The sequence below is a fragment of the Quercus lobata genome, chromosome 4 (assembly GCF_001633185.2).
Source record: "Quercus lobata isolate SW786 chromosome 4, ValleyOak3.0 Primary Assembly, whole genome shotgun sequence".
Lineage (NCBI taxonomy): Eukaryota > Viridiplantae > Streptophyta > Magnoliopsida > Fagales > Fagaceae > Quercus > Quercus lobata.
In genome coordinates, this window is record NC_044907.1 from 69,931,174 (window position 1) to 69,957,817 (window position 26,644).

Here is a 26,644-nt window from a genome sequence, read left to right on the forward strand (position 1 = left end):
AACTCTAAATTTAAACTTAATCACTCATATTCTAAAAAAAGAAAAGAAAAAACTCATTTTTTAACCAAGGCCAGCACTGGCTTGCACGTGTGGCCCAACGTAGTGGTATTACTCAATATCATTAACACTACTATATATTTGAAAATCTAACTATTGGATTGAATGTTCTTTACGTTTTTAATACATATGTTAAATTTTGTAACAATCAGATATTATTTACTATATGATCTATAAGATTATATTTTATGCATAATTTTAAATTATAAAAACTTGCAATTTAAACAATTTATTGATGACTGTGGTGGGCCTTTCTGAGATTGTGGGCTAGGCTGCCTCTTGCCACACTAGGGTCCAAAGGTTCTGGGTAAGAAAGTTAGGACCGATCTAATTATAACTCACCTCAGATAGGCTTGTACACAAACTAAATCCCTTTTGTTGAAACTTTGGTCACATGCCCATGGTAGATGAGGCTGTTACAAAAGAGTTATGGCAGACAAATGCAATATGACAACAATAAAGAAATATACTTGCTATTAGATAGAATAAGTAAAGGATTCTCAATCAAAATAAAGAAAGAAAACGGAACAACACCAAGAAATACATTATAAATGAAATGGCAAAGGCAAAAGAGAAATAATATTGGTACTTAATCAATAAAAGCAAGGAAGGAATGGCTAGTATGTCGTACTCAGTTGCATCACAGAACTAAGACCAAGGAAGGAACCACTTCCTTAATGTGAATAACCTCTCAGGAAGATCTTGCTGTAGAAATTACCCACTTTGAGAGAATGGGCCTAAATGGCTTATGCCCAGAAAATTTTTAATCCTTAACAGATGATAGGCTTTTAGAGGGAGGGGTTAGTCTATTGGTGCATAGCTGCCATTCTATTCTCTATCTGTTTTTTTTTTCTCACTTTCTCTTTCTTTCTTCTCCGTTTTGTTATTTTGCTTTTCCCCCTCTTTTCTTTCTAGTTTTTACTCTTGTGTTATAGTGGTGATTGTTGTTGTTGTTGTGAATCTCTCGTTATTATTGTTGTTGTCTTGATCCCCCTACTGTGCACGGTGGAGGTTCCTTATATACTGCTTGCTACGACTAATTTTTACCATTTTACCCCTTAACCACTTTTGTCTGGGTGTGAGTTTCCTTCTAGATCACCCACTAATTTGTCAGTTGCCTAGCCGCTACTACTTACCTGTACTGGCCGTGCCACTCCCCATTACCAAACAAAGAAAGCTATTTTGTTTGCCTGTTTGCCATGGCATTCCTATCCGCAACAGTATGGGTATTCTCTCTTACTATCTCTTGTGGCATGCACCTAGTGGTTTCAACTCATCCTTCCCTCTTTTGGATGGTACGTCATCCCAGCAGGACATTTTCCCCAAAAGAGTTTGAGCGGGAACTCCAGAATAGGCTCCCTCCTTTTCCCTACTGCTGGCCCATAGCATCTCTTACCTCTGACCCATGACCCACCACTCCTGTATTGGTTGGGTACAGGTTGGTGGTGCCTGAGCCTTGTGTGTACTCCCCTTCTGTGTGTGTCCAAAGCTTGTCTGCTGCTCATGCGTTTGCCTTGGCTTGGAGGCTCATCTATGTGTTTTGCTGCTCATTCTTGACTTCTTGTGGTGTGAATTGGCTTCTTGATCCTCTTTATGGTTTGCTTCCTTCAAGGGCTTGACCTTGCTTGATTGTGGGCTTTCCTCTCTTTAGCCCACTCTTTGTTCCGTCCGTTGGCTTGCTAGTATTCCTGCCATGCTATCTTGCTATTCCTGTTATGATGTTATTTGATCCGTGTTTGCTGGGCCTCTTTTGGGCCTGCTGTATGCTCTTCTTTCACTTGATTACAGTGACCCAGCAGTGTCATTGGGTCTGCATTCATGCTACTTGGGCTTCCTTGATCCATTCCCTTACTTACGGGCTTCCTTGGCCCTTTACTTCCTCCTTGGGCATCCTCGGCCCATTTTCTTTCCTTGGGCATCCTTAGCCCATTCCAACTCTGCATTTCCATGAGCTTTTGCTAACTCTTTTAGGCTTCTCTGGTCCAATTACCATATCCTTTACCTTTGGAGTTCATGGGCTTTCTATCAACTCTTTACTCATTTACTTCATCACCTGGGGTTTGCCTCGACACATTCTTACTTTCATACTACTCATGGGTTTACTACTTTTTTCTCTGGGCTCCTTTAGGCCCACTTGCTTCCTTTGAGACCCGTTTATCATTTCATGGGGCCCTTGATCCATCATTCCTGTAATTCGGGTTTAATAGTTTTTCTCTCAATTTACTAACTCTTTTCTACCCATATTGTTGGGCTTCTTCCTGCCATTGTGCTTTTCCAAAATGAGCATCAACAATGACATAGTTGTTGATTTTTAATTTTCTTGAAATTTTGCAAGTATGAAGGATATAAAAAAAAGATGTAATCTAATTGTGGATTTGTTAAAATTTACCTCTAATAAAAAGATATTGAGTAAGATTGTAATCTTAGATTATAACCAATTTTGTAGTTAAATTTTGTTGAGGAAGTTTGGGCTTTTGTTTGAGGTGTAACGCAATGGCTTTGGAAATCCTAAATGACAGGTTGAAATTTGGTTGTGTTGTTGGACTTGCAAATAATAAAAGAGAGGTTCTTGGCCTTTCGGCTCAAAAGTGTCAACACAACAGGTCTCTGGGATGACTGATAACTCATGACTCCGAAAACATTGAAGCCGCCTAACCCTGGTGAGATGCTTTTATCTGTCCATGGCTCACCCCTTGGAGTCTACAAGGAAGCCATACATGGTATGAAAAGTATCTAGCTATATCATCCATGTTCATGTTGTCAACACTGCATTGGGGACCAATGTGTTCATAAACCTTGATTATTCTCTCTTATTTTTGTTCTGATGTGCAGAATCAGAGGAGGTTTGATTGGCTTCAATTTGCTATGATTGGCTTCATTTTAGCATTCAACGTAGTTCAAGAATATGCAGATACTGGCAAGCTCAAGACCATTTGAATGTATCCATGTCATTGTAGCAATGACGATGGAATCATTTAGCCAATGCTCTATTTTAGTGTGCAAAGCTACGATTTCAGTTTAAAAGGGTAAAATTAAAAGACAAGATTTAAAAAAAAAAAAAATCTCAAAAATATTAATCGAAAATAACAAAGATAAATAAACAATAATATAATAATGTATTCGCCAATATAATTTAATTTTTATACCTAAAATTTGATTCGGACTCAATACATATAAATAACAAAATAAAAATACTTAATTAAAAACTAATAATGACCAATTGAGATTAATCTAACTAAATTGAATTCAACCGTGTAAGTTGATTACTCAAAATAAATCGATAAAGAAAATTAATGTAAAAGTATTACAAGCATAACAATTATCTAAAAAAAGTATATTGCCTTACTTATTTGATTGCTTTTAAAAAATATTTAGAATTACACTTTCTTTCTCTATTTATCTTATTATTTAATATTTGAGTTTATAGCAAATACCTAGAGTTTGAATTTATAAAAAGTCGAGATAGACAAAAAAAAAAAAAAAAAAAAAAAAAAAAAAAAAAAAAAGATTAATGAAAGGATGGAGGCAATAAAAATTTAGTGTTGAATTTTTTTTTTTTTTTTTTTAAATAGTTACTTAAGTTTAAAATATGGGATCCCTTATTTTGAATTATAGTATAGTGAAAATGATTGAACTTAAAAACTGTACGAGTGCTCTAATTCAACTAGTACCTCATTTTCTTATAAGTTTTAGGCTAAGGATGAGTTCATGTGTTTAAGACTCATTAGGTGTGTATATTAAAGCCGCTCTTGTATGTTGATGCAATGTTACCAAAGCATCAAGACATGCCATTGGCTGATACCTACTAATCACTACAAATCAAACACCCAGCTCCATGATTTGCATTTTTATGAGGGCATGAAAACTGAAAAGCCTTAGTCCCACTACTAAGAGTTGGTAGTATGAAATCACTTTGCATAAATGAATCATTTTATATATATATATATATATATATATATAGTTAGGTGAGTTAATGTTGTGCAAATGACGAAAAGTTCAATATAAATAATCTTAAAAAAAAAATCCAATAAAAAAAGAGAGTAAAATCAAGTGTATATCCCAAAAAAAAAAAGTTAGTAAAACTCATGTATATATCTATGACTTAAAAAATGTATAACTCTTACCCTAAGTATAATTTGAACTCCTTTATATTTGTAATTGTGATTATTTTTAATTATACCATACATATGCACGAATTATACCTTAATTTTTTATAACGAAATCAACCATTACCAAGCATTTGGACTTGAAATTTTCAGAATGCCCACAAACAACTTTAGTTGGAATTTTGCATAAAGGAATCATTCTCAAACTCAACCTGATGGGTAAATTGCATTCAAAGCCAAGATAATTTCTCCTGTAGGAGGAGATGGGAAAAGGGTTGATAAGATAATAAAAAAGCAGGTTACACTAATGTGACATCCACTTATTCAAACGTTACTCTCCTTCCATGGAAAAAATATTTTATATCAAATGATACTACTCTCCTTCTATGGAAAAAGTATTTTATATCAAATGATATCACGTTATCCATATCAAAATTCAATAAACAAGAGATATATGTGCAAATACAACTACTTACTAACACATTTCTTTAATTTATTAATGAGTTAGTTATTTTTTTCTAATGTGTTTTATACTTATTGAATTTTGATATTGCTAATATGGTATCATTTGATATCAAATACCTTCTCCCTTCCATGAAATTTGCATTTTCTAGGGCCCACGTGACGTTTGGACCCATTATGGGTTGGACCCATTATGGGCCCACGTGACGTTTCTTTGGTTCTACTACATTAGGCTTTTCTTGTTGGCAGAATGAGTGCATGACCTAGACCATTTTATCAAAGCTTTGCTGGTTTACGTATTTGGATCTTTAGACTTGGGCCATTTGAGGCCCAGAGAAAAATGAGGCATGAACATATTTCCAAATTATGGTTGATTTTTCTAAATTTAAAAAAAAAAAAAAAAAAATTGTAACATTTCATTGCGATTGGTGTAACATTTCACTGCAACAAATAATGGTCCATAAATTAAACTTGGTGTATGAGATATTTTTTTCAATTTGGTGTGAACTCAAGATTCAAATGATAGTCTAGTGGTAATGACATCCTTTATGATGTTTCCTATGTGTAGTTTTAACATTCTCCTTCCCCTACTCCACTATCGGCATCTAAAAAAAAAAAACACTCCTAAAGTGAAACCCACACTTTTTTTTCCTCTCATTTTCATGACAGTTTAATGATATATTGAAATTGCCAAAGTCATTTTTGGCGCATCTAGATACCCTAGATGTGGTGAATTGCTTGAATGAGCCAGAGCACAATTCTTATCAAGCATAATGCTCTAGACTCTTTTGACTTATAGAAGGATAAGGAGGTGAATAAATGAAAGCCTTATAAAATCCCAAGCTCATCTCAAAATGAGTACTTTACAGTCTACTTATTAGCAAATGTCAAAGATTTCTATTTTAAATTGATGTGAATAATGTGCCAAATTTTATTTTTTATTTTTAAAGAAAATACTAAAGGTATTACAAGTTTTACTAAGTAAAGCTTACAAAGTGTTGTGACAATGGTTCTGATTGGTGCGTTTTTATCACTTCATAAAATAATATTTGAATTACCTCTTCACAATTGGTGAATAGTGATGAATGAAATATCAAATAAAACAAATTCAAAATTTTATTTGAGCAACTTACCCTGAACATTTCATTATCGTGTTACTGGATATACAGATCACAAATATTTTTCTTGAATAATTCAGCATATGAAACAAATTCTAGTGAATTATAAACATTGTAAAACACATAAAAGCAGCACCTTGTCCATCTAGACTAGTAGTGCTACCATTGATTATGAAACAACGACATAATTAGCACAACATAAAACCAATTGAGATGTCCCATTTTGCTGATTAATTTTACCAACAAAACAATTGGTTTTTCTGTGCAAGTCTTCCAGTGGCATCTGAGCTGAGCATTATTGTCCTGCAATCATTCAACAGATATGAGGACCCTAAGCAGATTTTAATTTTTAACAGCACTAACCAAAGAAAAATATAGTTTAAAATTTGACCAACATGAAAATAAAAGTTAAAATCGTAGCCATCTAATTGAACTTCCTTCTTTGGAATGTGTTCCAAAACCTACCCAATCAATCTGAGAAAAAGCAAGTGTAACCAAAATTTTGCCTTCACTGTTTGCTGGTAATTGTGATCACCAGCAAAACACTGTCACCTAGAACTAGGAACCAAACTTCAGTTGTTGCCTCTCAACACTACCATCTCGTCGATATCAAATCATCCCCAGTCTCTAAAAGATTTTAGTTTATTGATGAGAAATGTCTGGGACAGTACGCACTAGTGGATTTTGTTTATAAGAGCTTATTTTGGTTGTCACATGGAAAACAGAGGAGCTGCTTTCCAATGTCACCTTCATTTTCAAGGTTCTGTTAACAGACCGAGTCCAAAATTAGTCTGGTTTGTTTCTAGACAGAGAGAATGCAAGAAGGAAGAGAGCAGGGAGGGCAGGAGTGCATTATGGATGGAAGGTGGAACCAGTGGCGGAGCCAAGATTTTAGGTTGGGGGGAAGATCAAAAGAAAGTAAAATTAATTTGAAAAAGTATTAAGTGACATTAATAATAAAATAAATTAACAACTATATGCAAATGTAATTGTCATATACAATTAAAATTTGGGTTTGCTAAAAAAAAAATTGGGTTTGAGACTGAAAAATGTTGGTGTGGAAAGAAAAAATTGTTATACGTAATAGAGGTGCTATGAGTAGTTCTAGACCATAAATTATTTCACAATGTTTTTGCCAAAACTTTGATATGACAGACTATGAGTAATTAACAAATACTAACATATAAACTCACAATTTTTTTTTTCAACAATCACACTCTACCGTGCAAATTGTAACAAAAAGTTGTGAAAAATTTTATGGTCCTTAACTTTTTTGAGGTGCTATAATGACTAGTGAGTGAAAGTAGGTTTTTATTTTATTTTATTTTATTATTTTCATAATTCTATTCAACAAAATAGTGGTAGAGGAGTAGGCTGTACAAGTAGTTCTATTTTATTATAATATTATTATAAGGGAAGACCCATTACTTTTTAAAAAAGAGTTGCAGTGCCCCAATGTGAAATTGTTTTCCTACAATGAACTAATACATAGTATAAGCACAATATATATGTAAAAAAGCTGATTGTCTTTGTGTATGCAAATAAGACATTGTACTATATTACTTGAGAATTTTTGGAGCATCAGGGGGGGCATATGCCCCCCCTTCCCTCCGCCCCTGGGTGGAACCAACAGCTCTCTCTCCCCACTTAGGGGATTGCCTAACTTGCCTAGTGATTGAGCTGGACTTGAATTTATAACGAAAAGAAACCTACAATGAGTATACACTATACACTATTCAATATTCACTATACAGATAAACCCAATCCTAAACCATATACAACTACAAGCATCATAATAACAAAATTTGGAAGACCCAGAAGCTTAAATTGCAGTAAAATCACAAAAGAGGGCGTTATAGAAGGAAGCAAGCCACAAGGCATTGAAGCCAATTGTATGTCACACTTGCCAAGCTCCTCAAATTAGAAAAAGAAAACAGTGCTCTTCCCTCACAACGTCCCTAACTTAAGTACTTCTGACTTGTTAACTGTCTTCAAGTTCAATTGTGGCTCTCTTAATCATATAAATATTCCGCATCAGCTAGTAATGGACTTGTCGCTATTTGGACCCGGTTTCGACAAGATTTTCAAATGGCTAATCAAGCTTCATCGCGTGACTAATACACAGGCTCCCAGAGTTTCGTGATATACATCTTGTCCAAACAGATCTCCTAATTTCCATTGAATAAGGGTCAAAGTGCAACTTCGTACAATCTTTGGAGCTACTTTTTTTTTACTGTCTTCGCATCTCTCACTTCTTTTGTAAATGGTACAACTATTGTCTAGTACTATTCCCAACACGCATCCAATATGCTAGCAAAGTAATTTTCACAGGTTGCAATCTAAGAAAAATATCAAAATAAGCCAAAAAAAAAAAAAAAAAAAAAAAAAAAAAAAAAAAAAAAAAAACAAACAAACAAACAAACAAACACACAAGTAAGAGGAAAATGGGTTCTAACAAAATAAGCAAGTTTTGATTCTTTTGAATGCCACAATAATATAAAAATGGTCGGTTTTGAATCAAATATTTCTACTAACGACAAGAAAAAAAAATGATAATAACAAAAGGAAAATAATTGCATTTACAATACAAATCAACATCGCAATTCCTTCACACTGTTCACCCAAAAAGAAAATACCAATACAAAAAATCTGCTATCGACTCTAAAGCAAATTTTTGGCAAAATTGCACTAACCTTGCTCAACGGAAGCATTGATAATGTTGCTATTATTGTCTTTGTGATTATCAATATGGTTTATTGTTAGCCCTCTTGACCTCTCCAAGTGCTTGGAATGGAGAATGCGAGTGTCAAAGTCATAATATCCTTTGCCAACCATGTGACAGAGATAAACGATTGGTACATGCTCTATGATCCAATGACATGATCCTTGCTCAGGATCCAAACTTTCTTCAAATTCTTTGGGCATATCCCAAAATTCAATGCTTTTGAGGCTTCTTACATGTTTGATTCCAGAGGGTACTTCCTTCAACTGCGGACTGGGCCCAATCAAAAGCTTTTCAAGAATGGGCAATGCTCCTTTGTTTATAATGAATTCAACTTATCCAAGTGCCTAAGCCATAATAATCTGAGTTTTGGAAACCCTCCTATCTCAAATTGCAATTGCTCTCCATTGTATGACTAATTAAAGATTCTGAGCTAAAATAAATTTGGCAGATTTTGGAAGGCTTTCGTAGGATCATCACTTAACCTTGACCAACAAATTAGTAATCTACTTAGATGTTGAAGTTTTGGAATCCAGTTAGGTAACTGGTCCAACCGCCCCTGTATGTAGAGGCGTTGGAGAAATTGAGGTGGAGATGAAATAGATTGCGAATCTAATATCTCGTCTTTGCTTATTGAGGATACATCTAGAGATTCAAGGTGGTTCATCTTTTCAATAGAGACACACAAAGCCCTTCCGGTTTCTCTTGTAAGATTTTTCTTGCCTAGCTTCCTCAATTGTCTCAAGCTTTCCAACTCAGTAATTAGATCAATTGCCCCTTCATGATTCGCCTCCACATGATACAATTTTTGCAAGTCCGTTAAGCACCCAATACCCTTTTGTAACTTTACACCTTTTTCTTGAGTCAAACTGAAATCTATTTTAAAGTCACGATTGTAGGCTATGAAATGTCGCAACTTACGAAGATTGTTGATCTCAACTGGTATTTCATAAACATGGGATTGCTTCAGATCTAGAGTCTCTAGATTTTGCAACTTTCCTATGGATTTTGGAAGCAATTTTACTTTGGTATTTCTCAAACTTAAATACCTTAAGTGAAATAAGCTTCCCACATCTTCTGGAATGAAATCCAATGGAGCATCTTCGAAATCCATTACTTTCAAAAGTTTGAAATTAGCAAAAAAATCACGCATAAATGACTTCGGCAATTCATCAAGATTGAATAATAAAAGTGAAAAAAATGTGTGTGTCCTTAAATAGCTTCAATACACTATATGAAACTCTATTTACAGCCATACGACAAGTTAGTCCCTCAAACTTGGACTCTTGTTTTGATAAAACATGAACAAAACTCAAACCCTTCATCTTTTGGAGGACGATCTCACGGAAGAGATCATGGAGTCGGCATAGTCTAACTTTTCCATCAAAGTCGACCCTTGTTACTTGAACCAAGCTTCTATGGATTAGTTCAGTCAAATATTCTCGTCCAACCTCTTCTAATGTTTTACCCTCAATTTCTTTCACAAAGCCTTCAGCTATCCATTGTCGAATCAACTTTATGCAATTAATATAGTAGTCCTCTGGATACATATCAAGATATAAGAAGTAAGACTTAAGGTTGTATGGTAGGTCTTCAAAACTTAGGGATAGAATTTTGTTGATAGCTGAAAGATGTGGATTTCTTTGCAACTCAATGCCAAGGCTATTTTGCAAGTTTTGCCATTCCAAGATAGTTTTGTCTTTGGTTGACAAAAGACCACCTATTGCAACAATTGCTAATGGTAATCCTTCACACTTTTCCACAAGCTCATGAGACAATTTCTCCAACACTTGGGGACAATGTCCTCCAAAATCAAATTGGAACCCCCTTTTGCAGAAAAGCTCCCATGCCTCATTGGGAGGCAATGGTTGCAACTCGTAAACATGAATAGGTGAAGATTTTCTACAAAAATTAGCAACCTCCCAATTACGTGTTGTGATTGCAATTCTACCACCCAAATGATTATCAAGTAAAGCATGTTTTATATCATCCCAAAAGTCTATTTTCCATACATCATCAAATACGACCACATACCTCTTTTGCGGTAAATAGTCTCTTAATATATTGATCAATGACTGTTCGTCCATTGTGTCAATTCCTGGCAATGGGAACTCCCTTCTGGCCTCACAAAATTGCTTTATTATGCTCTTTAGTAGATCTTCTATGTTGTAAGATTGAGAGACTAAGATCCAAGCATGGCAGTCAAAGTGTCCTCTTACTATTTGGTGGTCATAGACTTTTTTTACAAGAGTAGTCTTGCCTAGTCCCCCCATTTCGACCACTGAAACCACAATACGATCAGACGGTCCTTCTACCAACCAGTTAATCAATTCATCTCTAGGAGCTTCAATGCCTACAACATCTGCATCCTCAAGATAAAGGGAATCCTTTCGAGGGTCATTCCACCTAACGTTCTGTGCACCACTGCTTGACCACTGCTTGATCCTTGACTAGTTGATTTGAAGCTATACTTTTCACTTCTTTCCTTAATTTTCTGCACTGATGCTTTGAACCAATGAATTTCACTGGCTATATTGTGACGGGGTTTTAATGATGTTGGTAAGCGAATGATTTTATGGAGGAATCCAGTGAAGCCACGCTGATGAGATTGTTGTGCCATGTGAAGCAAGTATCGGTCAATTGCAACTTCTATGTGAAAAGCTGCTTCTCTTACTTGTTTGACCCAGGTTTTGATACCCTCGCTCATTTCTTCTTCAGCTGCTGCCCTTGCATCTGCATCCTTGAGGAAAGACTGAATGCTCTCCAATTCATCTTTGATGTCAGCTACTTCTCCATGGATGCCTTGCAATAATGTTGCTTCTTGGGTCAGTAATGGGATCAATTTGTCTATGAGAAATAATACCGCGGTTTCTGCCATATCGTGTCTCTTTTTAACAATTTAACCGTTTGGTTTTTCTCTTTGAAGAATCTTTGACTGTGATCGGACTTATAGTTTAGATCTTGTACTTCGAAGTTCAACAACACCAACTGTCAGCACCTTGAGATCTTTTCTAGCTGCAAACGCTGGGCTTGGAATTGGGGGATTGTTTCTGGTCTGCTGAAAAGTTCTGGGTGGTATTTTTTTGTGTAAAGTACGGAAGAAAACTTTCATGTTTTTGAATGGGTTGAATATACAACCTCAAAAATGAGGGGGGAAGGTTGAAAATACGAGCAGGTTTGGAAGCTGTTCAGTTGATCAGATCAAGTTCCAAAATGGAATATTGACCGAGCTGTATGTTTGGTAATTTGCCACTAGTTCATGAATTGTTTAATGCATAGGGCAACTACTCCATTTGTGTTTTTCCTCAAGTGTCTGTATTCTATGGTAATGTGTCTTCAGCAATACACATGTGCCTTGTAGGATTCTTGCTATAGGTTACATTCACAGGGCCAAAGTCATCTTGCCGTGTAGGAATTGTCTAGGACGGGTATTATTATTTTCTTATAATAAAATTCCAAATCAAACAAAGAGCTACGTGTCTCGGACTTGGTCTTGTAAGCATTACTTGAACAGAGAATACCTTCTCGCAAGTTTTAAATTGCAAGTTGCATTAGCATCTATGCTTAGACTGTCTGATATAAGAAAAGAAGATATTGATTTAAAAAATTTCTTACGAACGTTAAAAAATTCTCACGTGGTTGCAAATCACAGAATCATATGCCACTCAATACTTTTTTTTTTTTTTTGGGTGAGAATGTGGATTACTTTTAAAAAAAGTAAGTACCGACATTCTCATGCATGGATAAAGTTACATTTTGTATAAATTGATAACTTTACCCACTCTTCCTACCCATTAGCCAATAAAAATAATTTTTTTTTTTTTTTTTATAAAAAAACTATAATTATAAATGACAAAATTTAGCTACAAAATTTGTTGTAGTTAGCCTAAACTATAACCTTACTTAATAAAATAAATATTACTATATATTTTAAAAATCTAACTTTTGAATTATATGTTTTTTATGCTCTTAATATACAAGTCAAATTTTGTGTCAATTGGATATTATTTACTATATGATCTATAACCTTATATTTTATGCATAATTTTAAACTACAAAAACTTGCAATTTAAACAATTTTTAACTAGATGATGTCTTATGCGTTACGCGGACTATTTTACAATTTCATTTGAAATCATTTTTATGTATAATGAGACCTACATATAATACTTATTTTGTTGTATAATATTTATGTTTGCCTACAATATTGTTGAATACTTTGAAACTTAATTTTCTTAATTCACATTTTATTAAAAAAAAAAATTGTATAACACTATAAAACTATAACACTATATTTACCGTTAAAAGTAGATTTTATTTGTTAAACTATTTAAATGATTTTGAAATCTATAAATAAGAATTTAAAGCATAAAATTATTTTATATTCTAAAATTTCATAAATTTAAGCAACCCCTAAACATTTCCTCAACCACTTTATTCTCACAACCAAATATGGAGACCTCAATCGCAAACACCCAATTCACTATCTCAATAAAATTAAGAAAATCATTTGTAAGTACCAACATAAAGAGAACATAATTAAACATAGAGAAATTGGCTAAAAACACATTCATTTACCAAAATTTAATTGTTTTTAGTTAGGCTTCTATATCTTTTAAAAAGAAAAGGAGGAAAATACTTTATATTTATCATCAACTTTTTTTTTAATCACTATGGCTCATACCGCACAAAATAGTAGTAAAAAACCTACAAAGAAACCTACAAATTATGAGTTCTAACACAAAATAATAATAAAAAAATTAACAAACTTCATACATTTATGACTTTTCCAAACCAAAATCTCAAACAACCAAAGACTCAAAGTGCATCACAACCTTTACAAAATCTACAGCGTCCGACTTCAATATCAAAACCGTAATCTACCATCACTAAATAAAAAATGCAAGCCCCCTTTCTTGGTCATAGCCTACTCATACAGGTTAGAATCAAATGATACCAAAATGTTGGAATTATATAGGTGTAATTGAAAGGTTGAAGGTAAATGACATCGTTTTTTGTCTAAGTGTATTTGAGATGGGATGACATGAAGGGTTGTGAACATGTGTATATAAAGGAGTAGAAGTGAAAATGGTGAATAAAAATGCAAAGAGTTTTTTGTAGGTGAGAGAGAGGAAAATCCTTAAAAATTTGAACCAAATGAAACAAATAATAATCTTAAAACATTGAATAAAAACTATAACAAAAAGTAGTCTTGAAACATTGAACCAAATAAAATAAAAAGTCTCTATTTTTAAATTTGTTCTTATCTCTAAGAGTATTTCAATTCTTTTCATAGAGTGTGCCATATGGCAGAACCTCAAACTTTTCTGCATGATCAGGTCTCTGCTTTTATATATATATATATATATATATATATATATATATATTGATGATTGATTGATTTTCTAGAAATTTTACAAGTATAGAGGATATAAGAAGAAGATGTAATCCAATGGTAGATTTGTCAAAATTCACCTCCAATAAAATGATATTAAGTAAGGTTGTAGCCCAATGTTATAACTAATTTTGTAGCTAAAATTTGTCCAATTATAAATTAACAATTTGAATAATTATTTTGGTATTTTACATGTCATTTAAAAAATGTTATATTATAGTTTCATTGAATTTTCTATGATTTATAGTTTGTATTTTGTTTCTCATAATTTAATTGGAGGATAATTTAAAAAAGCACCCTTGGCATTGTATTTACATATCAAATGATATTTTAGAAAAAATAAATAATTCTGATAAGATTCTTAGAAATAAATCAAATATGGGCATGTCATATTCTCAAAATTCCTTTATTAGATTCCAAATCAAACAAAACATATAAATAGTTACATTCTCAGACATTTGCATTGCCAAAAAAAAAAATGAGGCATGAACATAATTCTAAATCATTGTTGATTTTTCACAATAAGAAAATTTTGTAATATTTCACAATCGCTTTCCTAGAGGCTGACAAAATTTGTTACCTATGATTTCTTTTGCAAGCAACAAATAATGATCCACAAATTAAACTTGGTGTGTACAATATTTTTTTTACATTTTAGAGTGACCAATGGATTTAAATGATAGTTTAATGATAATAACATCATTTACGAAGTTTCATGTCTGTAATTCAAACACCACTTACCCCTCCCCCACTATCTACTTCCCAAAAAAAAAAAAAAAAAAAATTGGAGTCACACCAACATTTTTTTTTTTATCTCTCCTACTTTCATTACTATTTAATGAAATATTGAAATTGCCAGTCATTTCTTGCGCATCTAGCGACCCTAGATGTGGTTAATTGTTCGAATGAGCCAATGCGCAATTCCTATAGAGCATAATGTTGTTGACATGCTTGACTAATAGAATAAGAGGAATAAATTAAAGCCTTATAATATCCCAAACCAATTTCAAAGGTTTCTGATTCTCAATCAAAAAAAAAAAAAAAAAAAAAAAAATCAAAGGTTTCTATATAAATGTGGATTTGGGAATTTTTGAAAAATCATTTTATTAAATATCTTGTAGATATTTGAGTCTTGTGGAGTCTTGTAGATATCTGTGAGTCTTGTAGCTATCTGTCACAACATAGAATATCTTGTAGATATTAGTTTAGTTTAGTAGTTTTATATTGTAGTTTGTAAATAGAGTGTGAAGCTACATGCCACTTGTCATGTTTGTATTGGCTGACTTGGGATTGAATATTGTTGGTCAAATTGGTTACTCTGTTTCTGTTATATATAAAGAAATAGATTCAGATATTTATATATACGGAATCATTTTTTCAAAGCTCTAGAATGTTCATTCTCTCTCTCTCTCTCTCTCTGCATCGTCTCTGCATGCTTTCCGCCATTGCTGAACCTTCTTCGAGCTTGCATTTTTTATTTCAACACATTTTACTTTTGGTTTTTGTTTTTTTAATCCTAGTTTTCTTTTATAATAAATAAACTATCTTTTAGCTCTTTTGAAATAAACTAATTTTTAGCTTTGTGTAACACATCTATTTTTTATTCTATATATATATATATATATATATATCTAAAAAATGAAATATAGCATTTATTGTTGCTACTTTTTTGTTGAGCCACACCATCCATTTATTTCCGACACTCTTTTTCTCATCTTTAACTATTTTTCTCTTTATTGATTTTACATCGTATAATTATACTTCCTCCAACATGTCTCCCTCACTTTTACTTTTTTATCTCTCCATTACTATATACCTTAGTGTTACAACTCTTCAATCCCTTCATCTTCTTTTTATTCTGACTTTTCTTCTCCCAATTTTATTTACTATAAAAATTTTCCCACACAAAAGGTGAATACTCTCTCTCTCTCTCTCTCTCTCTCTCTCCCTATATATATATATATATATATTTTCCTTTTGTTTGATTTTTAATTCTTTATCGCATCTCTACTTAAAGTTGATAAATTTTTGTGTTGAACTTTACTTTGGACTGATGCAATTTGGTTGTGTTTTGATTTGTTTTTTTTTCTTTTCTTTTATTTTCTTTAATTGATAAATGTTATCCTATGACATTATATAATATATATAATTATATAATGTTATTCTATTACATATAATTACACTTCCTCCAACATCTCCCCCTCACTTTACTTTTTTATCTCTCCATTACTATACCTTAGCGTTACAATTCTTCAATCTCTTCATCTTCTTTTTATTTTGACTTTTCTTTTCCCAATTTTATTTACTATAAATATTTTCCCACACAAAAGGTGAATACTCTCTCTCTCTCTCTCTCTCTCTCTCTCTCTCTCTCTCTCTATATATATATATATATATATTATTTTTTTTCCTTTTGTTTGATTTTTAATTCTTTATTGCATCTCTACTTAAAGCTGATAAATTTTTGTGTTGAAATTTACTTTGGACTGATGCAATTTGGTTGTGTTTTAATTCGTTATTTTATTTTATTGATAAATGTTATCCTATGATATTATATAGCATGACTTGGATAATTTGGTGCTTACAACTATACATTTCTTTTGAGTATTCTTCTACTCACCTTCTTTTATATAAACTAATAAGTTGCCCGTACGATGTACGAATAATTTAGTGACTTTTTATATAAGACGTTTTAACACCAATTTTGACCTATGAGTAGTCATTGGAAAGAGAATTTAATATTCTTCACAACGGCGTTGGTTTCATCCCGTTTTGACGATCGGATCAAAATTGGATTTTTGGTTACCTCTAGGGGTTAACTTTAGGTCAAACTTAGTTAAAATTGATAAAAAGCTCCAATAAGCTTGGATTTGATGTAGAATCATGAAAAATGTTGTTTTGTATGGTTTTGACCAATTTTGACATTCGGTCAATCTTGGGTTGTTCATGGGCATTTTGGTCATTTGACTTGAAATGACACTTTAAGTACTTCGATGCCCGAACAGGTTGAACCATAATGATCTAAATATTCCCACGGTCCTCAGATGAGAAAATTATATTTTTTAAATTTTTGGAGTCTGGCATGCAAAACAAGGGAAAATAAATTAAGGTATCCACATATGGCATTTATGTATGTATCGTGGAAGTTAAATCTTAAGTTTACTATAAAAATATTTCAAAATTTTAATCAAATTTTAAGAGTATATTTTCATTTCTATATCAGATCCAATTTGATATTATATGGTCAAAACAATTTTATGCCACAAAGAATGTGTGTAAAGGAATCACATATATAACATAAGCAAAGGATATGAGACTACAGCTGCCGCTTGAAATTACACAGATGTAAGATTGGGTGTAGCATCTACCAAAAAAGCAATTAATTCATTCTATTGACATCCTATATATTCTTAACAAACGAAAGATGACATATCCAAGATTTTCAATTACCATTAAAAAATGGCAAAAATATACTTTTGGTCCCTATATTTTGGGCCAATTCTTATTTTGGTCCCAAAATTGGTTTTGCGCCTACCCCAGTCCCTGAAAAACAGAAAATCATTTCTGTGTTGGCCTTTGCCATCAAACCACTAACAGAAGAGTCCAAATCTTCCGTCCCACTTTTCCTTCTCCATCTTATACTCCACCAATAAAAACTTAACACATGTTAACCTAATTAATTAATTACTACCATTAATTAATAATGGTAGTATTAATAAGTCAATAATGGTAGTATTTAATTAGTTAGGCGAACATGTGGCAAGCTTTTATTGATGGAGCATAGAGTACAGCAGGAAAAGTGGGACAGAAGATTTGGACTCGTAACAAAAAAACCCTATGTGGCAAACAGAGTGCCCTGTTTGCGCAATAAATGCTAACATAGCTAATATAATAATAATAATAAATTTTATTTTGCATTTTTTAAATGCCACATTAGCATTTTAATTTAAAAAATGCTAATGTTTGTCTAACGTTAACGTTTCCGGCTTACTTAGGCTTAATCCATATTTTTTGTGTTTTTAAAAGAGTAAGTTAATGGATTGATGAGGTGACAACATCTTAAACTATTAATTTTAAATGAAAGGTGAGGATTTAAAGAAATCTATTTGGTACTTGGTAGAGTATCCTTGTAATTCTAAAAGATCTGAATCCATAATCATATGACAATGTTACAAATTTTCCTTTTAAAGAAAATATCATATATATAGTCATGCATTAACTAACTATTAAAAAAATCTGTTAATGAAAAGTTGATAAGAAGAAAAAAAATTTATATGTGACCATGTCAATAAACTGTCAATAAAAAATTTATAAATTAATGATAAAAGAAATTCTATTAGATGAATAATTCAAAATTCAAATGGTAATCAAATTAGGTTTTACTTAATCAGTATATAGAAGAAAAAGAAAAGAAAAGAACAAAATAAATCATATATAGCCGTATATTAATAAAATATATAAATGATTTAGTTAATCTATACTACTATTTAAAGGGGCTTCCTCTGTTTGGACCGGATTATTTTGGTTCCAAAATGCCCCTACACGCCTAGGTTTAAGTAGAGACAAAATTGAAGGATAATCTGGTAAAAATACATATCTAACTTGCACTAAAACATTGCCTACAAAATAGGAACACTCTTCCACTAACTCACTTCTTCAAAATAACTATACATTTATTGGTTTTTTTAAAAAATATAAAAATAAGTTAAACAACTCACGTTGCTGCTGTTGTTTTCCTTAAAAAAAACACCCCATGTTCATCCAAAAACAAAACTAAATAGCAAAAAAAAAAAAAAAAAAAAAAAAAAAAAAAAAAAAAAAACTAAACTAAACTAAATAGATATATGCACTTTTTTTTTTATATAAGTAGATACATCTTTAACTCCCACTAAAATGTTGCCTATAAAATAGGATCACTCTCTTGATGATTTTCAAATTGCTCTTCTATATATATATATATATATATATATATATATATATTTTTTTTTTTTTTTTTTGTAAAGTTTAATAATTTGCATCCATTATAATTTGAAATTACTAAAATTTTTAATCATAGAAATACCTAGGGTTGTGATGAGTGTTCTACATTTTGGATGAGGTTCAAATTGCTCTTTTGAAGTGCTTTTCTTTATTTTCATATTTCTTTATCATTATCTTTTTTTTCTTCTTCTTTTTATGATATGTGTTTGTGGGCTAAAGCTTACTCATTACCTTCTATATTACTATTTAAAGAGGCTTCCTTTGTTTGGACCGGATTTTTTGGTTCCAAAATACCCCTACACCCCTAGGTTTAAGTAGGGACAAAACTAAAAGATAATCTAGTAAAAATACATGTCTAACTTGCACTAAAACAATGCCTACAAAATAGGAATACTTTTCCACTAACTCATTTCTTCAAAGTAAGTATACGTTTATTGGTTTTTTTTTTTTTTAAATAGAAAAATAAGTTAAACAACTCACGCTGTTGGTTTTTTTTTTTTTTTTTTTTTTTTTTAAAAAAAAACCCCATGTTCATCCAAAAACAAAACTAAATAGCAAAAAAAAAAGGAAAAAAAAACTAAACTAAATAGAAATATGCACTTTTTTTTTTTTTTTGATAAGTAGATACATCTTTAACTCTCACTAAAATGTTACCTACAAAAAGGACTACTCTCCTGATGATTTTAAAATTGCTTTTTTTTTTTTTTTTTTTTGTGTAAAGGTTAATAATTTGCATCCATTATAATTTGAAATTACTAAATTTTTTAATCACAAAAATATCTAGGGGTGTGATGAGTGCTCTACGTTTTGGATGAGGTTCAAATTGCTCTTCTGAAGTGCTTTTCTTTATTTTCATATTTCTTTATCATTATCTGTTTTTCTTCTTCTTTTTATGATATGTGTTTGTGGGTTAAAGCTTACTCATTATCTTCTATACTACTATTTAAAGGGGTTTCCTCTATTTGGACCGGATTTTTTTGGTTCCAAAATATCCCTACACCCCTAGGTTTAAGTAGAGACAAAATTAAAGGATAATCTGGTAAAAATACATGTCTAACTTGCACTAAAACATTGTCTACAAAATAGGAACACTCTTCCACTAACTCACTTCTTTAAAGTAACTATATGTTTATTGGTTTTTTTTAAATAGAAAAATAAGTTTAACAACTCATGTTTTTTTCTTAAAAAAAGCACCCCACGTTCATCCAAAAACAAAACTAAATAGCCAAAAAAAAAAAAAAAAACTAAACTAAATAGATATATGCACTTTTTTTTTTTTTTTTGATAAGTAGATACATTTTTAAATCCCACTAAAACGTTGTCTACAAAATAAGACCACTCTTCGGTTAATTTTCAAATTTATTTATCCACTTATAAATTAGATTTTCAAAATAAAAATTATATATATAAAATAAAAAACACAATTTTTTTTTTTTTTTTGCTACAACCACTTAAAAAAAAGCCTCATCGCACGTGAAGCGCGTGTGATGATGTCCATTAATAAAATAAAATAAAAATGACAGCAATCTCAATAAAAGTGTTCCAATTTATAAAATAAATTAAAAAAAAAATTCACAATCCCGAGTCTTTCCCATATGAAAAAAATTAATAATATTTAAGAGTTAAATAATAATAATCTTATTCAAATCAGTATTTTACCTTTCTTCCTCTCTCAATTTCATCCTGGAGAATTATTGCACAATTATTATTATTATTATTTTTAAAAACAAAATTTTATGTACTGTAATATTGTATTCAAAGAATTTTTTTTAAAACAAAGTTCTACGTACTGTAATATTGTAATCAAAGAAAAGCAATAAGTATTCCATTTTTATAAGATAATGAGTAAGCTTTAACCCACAAACACATATCATAAAAAGAAGAAGAAAAAAAGATAATGATAAAGAAATATGAAAATAAAGAAAAGCGTTTTAGAAGAGCAATTTGAACCTCATCCAAAACGCAAAACACTCATCACACCCCTAGGTATTTTTGTGATTAAAAAAATGTAGTAATTTCAAATTATAATGGATGCAAATTATTAACTTTTACCAAAAAAAAAAAAAAAAAAAAAAAAAAAGAAGAGCAATTTGAAAATCATCAGGAGAGTGGTCCTATTTTGTAGGTAACGTTTTAGCGAGAGTTAAAGATGTATCTACTTATCCGAAAAAAAATGCATATATCTATTTAGTTTAGTTTTTTTTTTTTTTTTTTTTTTTTTTTTTTTTTTTTGCTATTTAGTTTTGTTTTTGGATGAACATGGGGTGTTTTTTTCAAGGAAAAAACAATAGCAACGTGAGTTGTTTAATTTATTTTTCTATTTAAATAAAAAACCAATAAACGTATAGTTACTTTGAAAAAGTGAGTTAGTAGAAAAGTTTTCCTATTTTGTAGACAATGTTTTAGTGCAAGTTAGACATGTATTTTTACCAGATTATCCTTTAATTTTGTCTCTACTTAAACCTAGAGATGTAAGGGCATTTTGGAACCAAAAAACTCCGTTCCAAATAGAGGAAGCTCCTTTAAATAGTAGTATAGAAGGTAATAAGTAAGCTTTAACCCACAAACACATAGCATAAAAAGAAGAAGAAAAAAAAGATAATGATAAAGAAATATGAAAATAAAGAAAAGCACTTCAGAAGAGCAATTTGAACCTCATCCAAAACGCAGAACACTCATCACAACCTTAGGTATTTCTATGATTAAAAAAATTAGTAATTTCAAATTATAATGGATGCAAATTATTAACCTTTACCAAAAAAAAAAAAATAATAATAATAATAGAAGAACAATTTAAAAATCTTCAGGAGAGTGATCCTATTTTGTAGGCAACGTTTTAGTAAGAGTTAAATATCTATTTACTTATATAAAAAAAAAGTGCATATATCTATTTAGTTTAGTTTTTTTTTTTTTTTTTTTTTTTGCTATTTAGTTTTGTTTTTGGATGAACATGGGTTGTTTGTAATTAGAAAATGAAACTCATTTTATTTGTAATTAGAAAATGTAGTAATCTCAAATTATAATAGATTCAAATTATTAACCTTCATATAAAATAAAATAAAAAAACCTCTGAGCACGCTCGTGAGCGTGTGATCAGAGGCTAGTATATATTAAAATGTCTAAAATTTTGCCAAACGGTGTAAACACCAACATTGCAACCCCAAACAAATCATTCCCATGGATTACATACAAATAAAGAAATCCATGTGGATTAAATAATGTGTTTTTTTTTTTTTTTTTTAACTATTTGACAACGGAGTTAGACATGCAAATATAATTAATAAGACATCAAAATGAAGCGGTTACTTTAATAAGAGGAATTTTAGTGTGAGAAATGGATATTCTCACGTTATGGCTGCAAGAGAGACTCCAATTCTCACATACTTTAGGTTTATCAAAAGATAAACATGTATGCGAGACCTGGAATGAACTCATTGAAAATTTATAGCCAAAGCCTTGTAGTGGGTGAGTGGGTTTTGTGTGAGAGATTATGAAGCTCAAATAGTGTTCTAAGATTTTTGGGTCCTTGGTCACTTCCTGCCCATCGTACACACTAGCCCAATTTTGGTTTAAATGGGCTTGGGACAGTGAGAGCTTTCTATCAATCCTTTGGGTTGGCAACTATTTGGGCCTGGTTTTGTTTTGGGTCGGGTCTAGACGCAAGAGTACTTGGACTATAAATCTGTTCCGAATAGGTGGGAAAAAACCAAAAAGTTGAACCCGACGTGAATCGAACACGCAACCTTCTGATCTGGAGTCAGACGCGCTACCATTGCGCCACGGATCCATTCATTTATTTAATATCCTATTAGCTTTATATTTAACCATATGTTAGATGCCTGATATTAAACCACCTTTTTTTAAGGCAATTGATTGAGCCACTTTCAATAAAAGAATTCCCAACTTTTTATAAACTTATATTACTTTTGCTGCTTTTCAATAATGTAAGTGAAACTCATTTTATTTTCTTAATAATTAGTGACCTCTAATTAAGTAGTAAAGCTACGCCAACACGAGCTTGGCTTAGCTGGTAAGACTCAGACACTTCGTCTAACTCACTTAGATTTGAGTCTCACTGTCAATAGGAATCTGTTGGTGGGCATCCACATGGGTTGGCTTAAGGACTTTAACCTTAGCATCCTGCCCGAGAGCTAGCGTAACCTAGCGAACCCCAATTTTGTTACACACAAAAAAAAAAAAAAAAAAAAAAAAAAAAAGGAAAGAAAGTAGTAAAACTACCCATAGAAGGGTATTTGTACCCAATTATAACCAACATGCTATCAACATGAATGATTTACTTCGATTTTCCACCTTCTAATCAAAAGGGCAATGGAGAAAAAAAATATATATATAAACCCAATTTTGAGGACATACTTCGCTTGTCCTTAGGCCATGTTGACTACCCACTATTGATATTTTATACCTATCGGGGATGCCTTTTGTCCTCCTCGGTCTTGCTTCAACATGACCTATGAACTTTGCCACGAAATCGGCCAAGCTTTCCCGTTGAGAGTAGGTCGAGGGCAATATTAAATATCGATCGAATTCTTTCAACTCGATCGACCACTGCTTGTGGTGGCAAACTTTGTTTGGATTATATTGGGATATCTTGATTGGTTGATCAATCAGTGGCTTGAAAGTTGTGGGTCTGAGAGGTCTGCAATCCGGCCCAAACTCTATCTGGGCCCAGGGCCCGTGCCGAGGAGGTATCTTGCCGAAGACGAATGATCAGTGGCCGAGGTAACAAGGGGAACGGCTGAGAACTTACCCTGTCCTCGGCATTCCAGAGCTTCAATGGGAAGACCAACACCATGGTGTAGGCAATCCCCAAACAGCCCCCTCAAGGGGATGTGAACGGAATGGGGCCCATAGGGAAGCCGGGTGTGAAATTGGACCAAGGAAAATGCGTCCCCTCTTCAGTAAATGCACCTGCCAAAACCCAGAGCTGATTAATGAGAAAAGACGTCTGGACGGTGTAAACTTCGATCCATGCAACTAATAGAAAGTTAGACGGGACGGTTGATGGGATGGATACAGAAATAAGCTCCTGCCTGACCTACAAGTGGAGGGTCAGGATCAGCCAAGATGGACTATATAATAAAAAGGAAGGTGCACCAACAAAGAGGCTGGGAAAAATGGCCAAAAACCAAAGCCTCCCAGCCCACCTCCAGGAGAAAGACTCCAGGGGTGAAGGAAAACTTAACCTTGTATGAACACCACGAAAAACCCACCGCCTGTCGATCAAGGCCTAGCCTTCCAAACCCACGCTCTACAAATGATATTGTTAGGGTCTCTTCACGTGCGAACCCGACACTGTTACGGCCCGCCACGAATCGTGTCCTTACAATTGGCGCCGTCTGTGGGAAAGGCTTGTGTGTTGGCATAGGCGGTAGGTCGAAATAGTTCCTTTTTTATTTCTAACAATTGGTTATAGAGTTTCAGCGTAAAGTTCCGTTAGGGGCTATGCTTCTTGATTAGGGGCTACGTTTGTCAGCGTTAATCGCGCGAATAATTCTAGGGGCTTGGCCGAGGAGCTAACTCCCGTAAAACCAAGTTCCAGTGCCAAAGAAAACTAGGTTTTGGACAGAACCAGGGCATTGCATGGTCCACGGACTCAAGCCTATGGGGAAACCAACTACTTGGATGAGGAAAACTAGGTTTTGGACAGAACCAAGGCATTGCATGGTCCACGGACTCAAGCCTATGGGGAAAACCAACTACTTGGATGAAGAAAAACAGGCACTAAGCGAGATTTAGCTATTATGCGTGACGTCGAAAATGGTGCTTATATCTTCGTAAGACGAAGGTTAGAAATGAATCTAAGGCCTCTGTGGGTGCAAGTAAATTAGGGTTTGGGGAACATGATGATAAATGTATTGCATGCATAGCTATTTGTACATGTTAAAATGAATCAGCGCAGAGTTCATAAGCAAATAGTGCGCATCAACGAGGGCGGTTAACGATGTAATCAGAAGGAAAAAGGAAAAACAAGATTTCATATATACATGTTCAAATGCTTGTAAACCATCAATAAATTAGGAAGTTTGTGAAAGGAAAAGAAACAAGTTAATCGTTCAAATAGAAACGAATACAAAAGCCCAACCAAGGCTTCTACTTTTCTGCTTTTTTGTCGGTGACATCTTGGGAGATGGGAACAAGATCAGCTTCGATGCCCGGAATGACGGTTCCTTCTGGGGAAGGCTGAACAGGGCCAGCACTGGTACTCTGAGGGACCACAGCAAGGGGAATAGCCTGTGGCGGCTGTGCAAGTGTGGCTGGTTCTTCTGTACTGGACACCTGAATGCCAACCTTGGGCTCAGTAACCTCTGTAGGTGCCCCAGGATCCGCATGCTGCGATATCACTATCACATCCTGAAGTTTTCCCTCTTTGGGCGCCTTGCTAGAGGAACCACTGGCTTGTAAGTTTTCCGACGGGGTGACCTCTTCCTCGAGTTGATCATCCGTGGTCGCAGAGCTGGTGGAAGTGGTCTCGCGGATGGCCGCCGGGTAGAATACGCTCTCTGCCTTCCACAAATCTGATGAAGCGTCCACCCCAGCTCGCTTCAATGCTTCTTCCCAGACCTGGGAGCAATAAAACCTGCACACTCCAGGAATCTGCGCCTTAAGGGTGGCTTGGGTTTCGGCTACTCCCATGTTGTAACCATCGTCCTCGGCCGTATTCTTGGCAGCCTCTGCCTCATTCCTGGCAAACTCGGCCTCCTGCTTTGCCCTTACGGCTTCATCACGGGCATATTCTGCCACTCCTTTCTCATGCAGAGCCGCGGCCAGCTGCTTATTTAAATCCTCGATCAGATCTCTGGCTATTCGCAGCTGGTCCTCGGCTTCAATTGCGCGCTTGGTTTGGTCCTTGGCCTGTTTTTGGGCACTAGCAAGGCCCGCCGAGACGTTATCCCTCTCGCGGGTAGTCATTGTTAAGTCATCCTTGACTTTGGCAAGTTCCTTTTCAGAAGCTTCGAGAGTCTTTGAGGCCGTTATGCGCTTCTTGCGTTCGTTCTCGGCCGCCTTACTCCTGTCATGCACTTCTTCCTCCATCCTATAGGTTGCCTGGAGAGCCTGTCAAGAAAGATGAACGTGTAGTGAGTGACAAACCGGTGACAAGAGTTAATAAAGTGTTAGGTTTCAAGAAATCTTACCATGCCCAAGTATCTCTTAGTACTGAGAAAAACCTCCTGCATCCTCATTCTCTTCAGCTCATCCATGTCATTAGGGAGTAACATGGTTCTCCCTAATGCATCCGCCATGTATCCACCCTCGCCGTCTCCAAGGTCCCTCAGAGAGGCCGTTTCCAGTAATGGACCCCCGTGAAGCATTGGGGCAGGAAGTCAGGCGCTCGGTAGGGATTGGGAATCAATTCCTTTTCCCTTGCCTTGAGAGGTTTGAACTGCGAGTCCTTTGCCCTTGCCTTGGGGTCCGATCTTCAGTTGTTTTGTGCGCGAAGTCTCATCCTTCTCCTTAGGAGGTTGGGATTTTCCCTCGTCCACGATGTCCTTGCCCTTGGGGCTCCTCTTTCTCTTGGAATCAGTGTCGAGGAGACCAAGCTGGTTGGGAGGAGGTGGGAGGTTCGGGGCGGGTGGATTGTGGCTGGGACTTGGTGGTGGATGACCTGGTTTGGATTGTAAGGGGCCGAGGTGGTGGAGGAGGAGCATTGGGTAGAGGTGCCTCCTGGGTATCCTTCCCTGGTTGGTCCTCGAGGAGTTGGAGAAGGGGGGTTAAAGGTATTCTCTTGACTCCCATCTCGGCTTGAGAAGAGGTGCCTATTAACGACAATTCCGCCTCGGACAAG

At 33.9% G+C, this 26,644-nt stretch overlaps 1 protein-coding gene and 1 non-coding gene across 2 annotated transcripts; both read right to left on the bottom strand.

Moving 5' to 3' along the window:
• Nucleotides 1–9,637: 9,637 nt before the first annotated feature.
• LOC115985709 (disease resistance protein RPM1-like) lies at nt 9,638–10,738 on the bottom strand. Its single transcript, XM_031108622.1, has one exon. It carries the CDS (start codon nt 10,736–10,738, stop codon nt 9,638–9,640), a length of 1,101 nt encoding a protein of 366 aa, XP_030964482.1.
• An 11,817-nt stretch (nt 10,739–22,555) lies between these two features.
• TRNAW-CCA lies at nt 22,556–22,627 on the bottom strand. The gene has a single exon. It is a non-coding gene; the product is annotated as a tRNA-Trp (tRNA).
• Between the last annotated feature and the right edge of the window lie 4,017 nt (nt 22,628–26,644).

Bases quoted from the DNA above. Each gene is read 5' to 3' on its own strand.
- LOC115985709 (XM_031108622.1), bottom strand. From the start codon at position 10,738: ATGGGGGGACTAGGCAAGACTACTCTTGTAAAAAAAGTCTATGACCAC.